Below are 8,501 nucleotides of genomic sequence, written 5' to 3'. Positions count from 1 at the left end.
ATGCTTATGCATGCCTGCCCCAGATGGCAAACTTATATAGCCCTTGAGCTGCAAAAATGCTAAATGGCGAGAAAGCCGCCTTTTTCAAATAATGAGAGGGTTTGGCCAGTCTGTTGTTAGCGAGTCAAATAAAGTGAAATGCTGCATATCATGACCCTTCAGTTTGAGTGCTAGCCCTTCTTTACACATTAAATTATTTCCCCTATCGATAGACCAGTTCAAACCTTCCCCAGACAAAATCAGTTTTGTTATCCAACCACACCTGCTTCTTGAGCTTCTTCGATGCCATTGCCTGAAAGCAGAACTCTCAACAGGATGGATTTTTCTTGCATTCTGGTTCCAGTACAAATACCCTTTATGAGAAAAATGCTCAAAATCCAAATCTGATTTGATAAGGATTCAAAGTTTTTAACTCCTACAAGCGACAGGCGATTTACAAGATCAGGATTACACTAATACCTGCTGTGAGATCATTATGTCCCGCATTTAACCACAGGATGGCGCAATTCCAGATTTTGGACTTTCCTGTCCATATAGTACTCATATAATAAGTAAAACACCAATCATGCAGCAGAAAGTCTTTAATAAGACAACACAATCAGCTTAACAGCAAAAATACATGTTTTTAGTGACACACCTGTCATGTCATAAATGGCATGACAGGTGTTCAGCATCTTGGAAATGGGAAGTGACATACAGTATAGAAGATTAAACATTTAAAATATTCATTTTGTATTGAATGCCATCTATGCAATGTTTTTATTCAACGTGTGAATTTAATGTGTCTTTACAAAACACAAACACTGAAGGTTTTTATTTTTAAATACAAAAATAAAATCAGTAGCCTCTAAGTGATTAGCATTATCTCCATCACTGATGATCTATCAATTCACAAAAAAGAGAGAAGGGGGGGGGGGGGGGGGGGGGGGGGGGGTGGTATTAAGCGCTTGACTATATATATTCATGTGTAATGTAGACCTAACTCCTAGATTCCACCGGGTCCCTCTGCGGCGTGTTACGGCTGCGCCGCGGTTTTGGTCCGGCCTCCTCCGGCGTCATATCCTACCGGGCGCGTTTCAGAAGCGGAGCGTCTTGCCTGCCGGCTCGCAGTTTTTGTTGATTTGGGCATATTTCCTGGACAGGCTACTTTGTACAGATAAAGTTCATAATAATTGTAATATCCCAGTTATAAACGACATGAATCAAAGATGTGTTGCTGTATTTTAGTGGTAAAAAAATGCATTCTTCATCATAATTATTCTATATATATAATTTACACAGTGCCTGTAAACCGGAAGAGAACGCTGGCATTCTCTCCTCCTACTTGAAAGACTACGGAGGGATAGGGTCTGCAAAATTAGTTTGTTTTGTATGCTATATATGCTCTGACCGTTCCACTTCCTGCCTGCCCGACATTACCTTAGGTCTGTGTCGCGTCGAAAAATAGACTTCAATCCTATTTCGAGAGGAGCCCAGCGGCGAGACGCTTCTGGGACGCTTCTGAGCCGTAACGCGGCGCGTCTGGTGGAATAGCACCCATTAACTAGAGTGGCCGAGATCCTTGCGGACGCCGCGGCGCAGCCGTAACGCGCCGCAGACGGACCCGGTAGAATCTAGGGGTAATGACAGCATTTATTTCACAGCGTAACCGATGATGTGAGGCTTGATAAGGAACAGGAGTGGTGCTTCCACATGTTTCAGCTTGAGGTCGGAGAATCCAGCTGCCTCCAAAGGTTTCCACGTGTCCCGGACGATCTCACATCCATCCCCAAAGTAGTACCAAGGGGGCTGCAGAACATGCTGGAAGAAGTAGGTCCAGGTGGAGGGCTCTCCAACAACATGCTCCATGAAAAATAAGCCTCCACCCTGCAAAGCAAATATTTTTTATTTCCACACTGTGTACTTTATGGAACTTAAATATTGTGCAAGTTTATCTAAACCAAATCGTGAATGGTTATGAGCAGGACCTGTGAACTCATACTTGTTATTTCTTGTCAAAGTTATTTATTTTTTACACAAGATACTTTCCCGTGCGCACTATATACTTTCTCGTTCGCACGAGATACTTTCTTATGGTAAAACACATCGACCTGCCCGATTATTACACCATATCATTAGTTTTATGAAGAATATGTCCGGTCGCCAGGGCGTGTGTGTGTGGGCATTTGTTTATGATAGTGTCGTTCGTTCCGGTGCACTCCGGCAGGACTATAGCACTCCATCGAGATTAAGATCAAACACATTTTTCACTTGGGAATACACATATAACTATGGAAATCCAGATGTGTGTAAATGACTGTTCATGGTAATTTGAAAACAAATGCCGGTGTCGAACACACACAAACACACACAGAGCGGAGCTGAGCACAAAACACACACATCAAGCGCCCTTGTGACCGGAAATCTCCTTCAGTTGTGTGTGGTTAAACGCAGCAGCCTCGATCTCTATTCAGCTGTTCTAATGGAGGGAAACACAGTGAAGTAAACAGTAAAAGGCACAGCTTTTTGCAGCTGGTGCTGCTCTTCTCAGATTCTGCTGAGTTACACGTTACTGCCTCCAGTGCCCTGTACGACGAAGCCAGTTCAACAGACCCTGGATATGTTTGAGTTACCCGGCTTAACTAACCCTAGCAAACGCGATCTCGCTAAGCGGTCCTACGAAGCTGGTTATCAACTCAGTAAATCAACCAGGGTTTCTCTGTCCGGCTGAGAACGCGTTCACGTGAAAGGGACGGGGTTAGCAACTTTTGACCAATCATAAACATGGAGACGCGTGCTGACAGCGCAGGGTCAAACTTCATGAATGAATAATACATAGCAAATCCTGCTTCGTAGTACGGGCCACTGGTGCCGCAGAGATTTTATAAAGTGAAGGAGGTTTTCCTGCTATAAAATAGCTGTGGGCAGCAGATACTGTGAGAGTCACGGACATGAATTCATAGATCAAAGCAGACTGGTTTACAGACTCTCCTTTTTTGCAAATCCGGTGCTTAAAGAGCAACTTCCAGGTTAAAGACACCTGTGAATAAATGTGTAGGAAAATGATGAATACACTAGATTTTCCCAAAGATATATACAGAAATATACACTACAGTGACATCAGGCGTCGTTTTTGTAAGAAATGTTCACTTCCGCATAAAAAAGCCTCGGCACGTGACCTCCCGCGTGTGACGTAACACGGGGGACACAAGGGGGAGAGCGGCCGGTGTAACGTATTAATAAACATGGATCCCAATGCTAGTTTCGACACAGAAGACACAGAAGAAGTTGAACATGAATATTCAAATTCGAACATTGTAAAGTTAGCTATCATATATCAGGCTATAACTAACGTAGCATTGATAATATAGTAACGTTACTGGCAGGACTGTTGATAATGATCCATAACAGAAACTAATGCGCAAGTATCAGCCGTATCTCGCGTTACCTAATGCAACTCCACACTACGGTGCTGTGTACCGGAGGAGAGACGCGAGATACGGCTGATACTTGACGATCTGGTGGAGAAAGGTTGTGGAGCCTCCGTTGATATGCCGTTGTAAATGGCTTGATGGAAAGCAGGTGTGTAGTCGGGGAGGGTGCACAGCTGATTGCAGCAGGTGAGTGGAGGTTGAGCCGGTGTTACAGTATAAGTTGAGTCATGACAACTGGCGACATTCTATTATTTTCGTCATAGGAATCCGGGGCGTGTACATTGAGGACCCATTGTTGACTTACCAGGAAAGAAACATCGTTTGTCGTTTACGTTAATCTTTTGCTATATCTGCCTTCCTAAGATCACTTTGCTGCACATTCAGTACTCGTATGTGAGGTTGTGGGTGAGAGTCCGATATCGTGACGCTTACAGGGAGGTATCGAACATTACAAAGTAGGTGACTGTGTGGATGCCTGTTCAAAACATTGCAAACTTCAATAAATCATTTAAATTATATATTTGTGTCCGACTTTCATTTGTTCATCGTTCTTAATGGGATGTATAGTAGCTTTGATAGCTGTCCATACCTTCAGACAGCCTAAAAGTAAAACACAAGTTGTTTATTCACAGCCCGAACGCTCATCGAGATGACTGGATCAGTCATGACAACTTGTGATCAGCTCCGATTAAATTGTGATATCAATTCTGTAGCTAACCTCCAGGAAGCACGTTTATTTTATGAAATACCTGTATCCCTCTCATCACAACAAGACTGTGCAGGAAAAAACAATTACATACATGAAAATAGCCTTGATGCATGGGAATTAAACACACAAACTATCTTCCGTGGCTATACTGATATGTCACAGTAACGGTAAACCACAGAAAAGTAAGTCCAGCGGGGCACAAGTTGAATACTACGGTAGTTCTATTATGCCTTTAAGCCTATACGTTTAACCCATAAGAACCCGGACCCATTTCTACTTTTGGGGAAATTAAGGGGAACGTCATTTAGACTAAATAGACACATTTCTGACAAGTAACCTCCCTAGTGTCAAATATCTGGGCTTTAATGGTAAAGTAACTCTTATTTATAACTTAATTAACAAGGATGATGTTTTGGTTTGCATTTGTTTGAACATACTATGAATTGAAGAATAAAGCATATGTTAACTAAATATAATTGAATCAGCTAAATTAACTGAGCAGACCATAATCATATTTCTAATTGTGCATATATGTCACTCCGGGTTTACTGTGAATGTTTAGGGTTAAAGTCCCGATGTGACACCATGTGTCACAGCAATATTTATGGAATTTGTTTCATATCAATTTCATCAAGAAATGTTTCCACAAAAAGGTTAAATGTAATCAGAATCAGAATACCTTTATTCGTCCCACAGAGGGGACATTTACATTTGTTACAGCAGAAAAGAGCCGAAGACAGCTTAATGTTTAACAAATGACATGTCATGTAAGCATTTTTATTCTTAAATGGCTTGAATATTAACTTTAGCAACAAAAAACCTTTCCAAATCTAGCTAGTTCTGTCACATGTTTTAGCCTGACACATGGACATCTTGGACATGTTGTTATGGGAAGACAAAAGCAAATGACAAGGACCATGACCCCAGACTGTTCAGTGTGTGTCACTTTGGGACTTCATGAGATAAAAAAGGCTAAAGCTGTATAAGGAGCTTTCCAGAACATTTAAATTTCATGTGACACCCGTGTCTAAGCAATTCTGTCTGCCTTCCGTGTTCCTGTTGTTATTTACTTCCTCTCTGCCTTCTTCTGATGATCTATCTGTTAGTTTGTGTGTTTAATTCCCATGCATCAAGGTTATTTTCATGTATGTAATTGTTTTTCCTGCACAGTGTAGAGTCTTGTTGTGATGAGAGGGATACAGGTATTTCATAAAATAAACGTGCTTCCTGGAGAATAGCTACAGAATTGATATCACAATTTAATCGGAGCTGATCACAAGTTGTCATGAGTCTGATCCAGTCATCTCGATGAGCGTTCGGGCTGTGAATAAACAACTTGTGTTTTACTTTTAGGCTGTCTGAAGGTATGGACAGCTATCAAAGCTACTATACATCACATTAAGAACGATGAACAAATGAAAGTCGGACACAAATATATAATTTAAATGATTTATTGAAGTTTGCAATGTTTTGAACAGGCATCCACACAGTCACCTACTTTGTAATGTTCGATACCTCCCTGTAAGCGTCACGATATCGGACTCTCACCCACAACCTCACATACGAGTACTGAATGTGCAGCAAAGTGATCTTAGGAAGGCAGATATAGCAAAAGATTAACGTAAACGACAAACGATGTTTCTTTCCTGGTAAGTCAACAATGGGTCCTCAATGTACACGCCCCGGATTCCTATGACGAAAATAATAGAATGTCGCCAGTTGTCATGACTCAACTTATACTGTAACACCGGGAGCCAGGAGTGACAGCCACCACGCACACACAAACAACACAGACAGGGGGAAACAAACAAACAAACACAAAGGAGACGGCTGGAGCAGTACAGCCACCACAGCGTTACCTAATGCAACTCCACTACTTCTTACGGTGCCGTGTACCGGAGGGGAGAGAGAGAGAGCAGCAAAGGGGGGGGGGGGGGGGGGGGGGGGGTAATACGGTTTCCTGATAAAGCTGTGGAGAGTATACGTGTGCTGCAGGGAGGTGGATGCACAACGCACCCAGGAACGAACGCTAGCTCCGGTCCTTTTGTGTGTGGACTCGATGTCCTGACAGGCTGGTATTTGTGCAACCTGCACAAACAAAATACTGCACCATGATTACAAATGGTGAAATACAATGTAAAACTACCGAAAAATACCAGCTCGCTAAAACACAACCGCTCAACTCAACGCAACTACTAACTATACCCGCGGTCAGAGAGCGGAGATGTTTTTTTAGAGCAGAGCTCAAAATTGCTCCTTTCCCTCTGAATTCCTGCCCTTATGTCTCGTAAAACATATCAAATCCTACATTCACTTTTTTTTTAAATTGTAATTTTCAAGCAAGTTTAAGCATAAATGTAGAAAAGAAAAAGACCTGCAAGATGCTCTTTGAAAATAGCTCTAAACCCCTGGCCAAAATGTCCCTAAATTAAGTCCGAGTTTGAAATATACCTCAAATAATGTAGGCTATGCACTGCCATTTCTCCGCTTCTTCTTGCCCCTGTTGAACATGAGAGACTATTTGAGAATGTATTTGTTTTTTTGTAGCTTGAACGTTTTTCTTTTTTTTGCTTCTCTTTGTTATAATTATTATTTTGTTTGTTTTGTTTCTGACATGTTCAATACCTTGACTAATATATATAATATAATATAATATATGGGGGTTGCCGGTGCATTACTGGTGCATTTTCCTAAATGCATGTTTAAAGAAGAAATCATTGGAAATACAAGCAATATTTTCAGCCATCCAGTCTTAAAGACCATATGTGGCCTCCCCCCTGCATTATAACACACACATGTTTTGTGTATTTACAGAAAAATGATCAAGTAAGCACTAAATTATATAAAACCATGAGTGCATCCATATATAATTGTTGTGTATAATGTGCGGATACATGTGGTTCACCTATGTCCCCTAGAAATAGTTCATGTTTGATAATGAATGCTTTTTTTGTTAAATTGTTTTGCCTCAGGCTTACATATCTGAGGAGAATTAAGTGAAATTAAATTACAACACAGGCTTAATATTTATATTAGACTTGACATTCTGGATTGAACTACTGAGTTTCAATATATATATAAAGTAAAAAGATAAGGGCACCATTTATGTCGCCATACAGGTCAAAGGTATCAAGAAGCAATAGTGCAGGTTGGTTAAAGGTTGTGATAAATGAATTGGTAACAACAACCTAAGGAATTAAACAATCTTAATTTGGCTAGTGTGATGTGTGACATGTGTTAGGGATCATTTTTGCAACTCGTAATTTTTGTGTATCCATGTGTTAAAACAAATATATAAATAATGTAGACTTCTTTGCTTGTTGTTTGTTTAGTGAGCACGTTTTTAATCTCCAATGGTGAATGATTAATCCAGTAGTTACACAGGATTAGAACAGTAGCCTCAATAGAAATACAGGCCTTGACTTTGGACTTGTTCTTATTTCAGGAGTCAGGGTCTTACCGGTCTCAGCATGCGCCGTGTCTCCTGCAGGGTTTTCGGGATGTTGTTGACACTGCAGAGCACCAGGGTGCACACAACAACGTCTACCGACTCACTCTCAATAGCCCCCATGTCCTCCCCCGACGCCACCAAAAATCTGTCGAACGTGATGTGGTCGTTCCCTTCCATGCTGCTCTTCAGGTATTTCTTGAAATGAGGGTTGGGGTCAGTGCAGATCACCTTGCATCCGGGTGGATAAAACTGAAAATTGGTGCCAGTTCCACAGCCGATCTCCAAAATAGTGAGCTGCTTGCCATGCCTGTTGAACTCGGGTAGACTGCGAAACAGCTCCTTCTTCTTGTCGTGCATTTTGTTGTTGTATATTATTGAACATCGGTACAAACAAATAGGGAAGACACGTTTGTATATTTCATACATGCCGAGTGCTTTGATCAGATGAAGAGGCAAGCATAAAACATTGAAGATTAAAGTGCAAAATGCCATTATGAGAGCCATTTTTCCGCTCTAGACCCTGTGGCGAAGTCCGTCAACAACAGCAAACTGTCCACAGAACTTGCTGCTGTCTTTATGCATTCGAAACAGGAAGCTCTTAAACAATTTCAAAATAAAAGCTGGCAAATATCCACCCTAACGCAACGTAGTCTACTGGTGTGAAATAAGTTTGTCCCTCAATACTGTTACATAAATCAACGAATTAACCCTATCCCATGATTATCTATTTGTTACGGATTGTGTTATGTTTGAAAACTGCTAAATGTGTCACCATTGAAATACATTTTAACATTTACCTGAGTGGACAAACAAACAAGCAAGTAGCTATCATTAAAAAACTGTTGAAAAGCTGTAAAGAAAAATGAAAATAGTGTTGCTGAGAGACAAACATAAATAAATATACATGGAATGCATGAAATACCATTGA

At 41.0% G+C, this 8,501-nt stretch overlaps 1 protein-coding gene across 1 annotated transcript; it reads right to left on the bottom strand.

Moving 5' to 3' along the window:
- Positions 1-563: 563 nt before the first annotated feature.
- Positions 564-8,149, bottom strand: tmt1a.1 (thiol methyltransferase 1A, tandem duplicate 1). The gene is made up of 2 exons (XM_079680123.1): positions 7,583-8,149; positions 564-1,866 (listed from the first exon to the last, which is right to left on the bottom strand). The coding sequence occupies exons 1-2, from the start codon at positions 8,075-8,077 to the stop codon at positions 1,633-1,635; spliced, it is 729 nt and encodes a 242-aa protein (XP_079536249.1). The 5' UTR covers positions 8,078-8,149; the 3' UTR covers positions 564-1,632.
- Between the last annotated feature and the right edge of the window lie 352 nt (positions 8,150-8,501).

The sequence above is a fragment of the Notothenia rossii genome (genome assembly GCF_949606895.1).
Source record: "Notothenia rossii genome assembly, chromosome: 5".
Classification (NCBI taxonomy): Eukaryota; Metazoa; Chordata; class Actinopteri; order Perciformes; family Nototheniidae; genus Notothenia; species Notothenia rossii.
The sequence above is the reverse complement of the archived record's forward strand: the minus strand, read 5'-3'. Positions and strand labels throughout refer to the sequence as shown.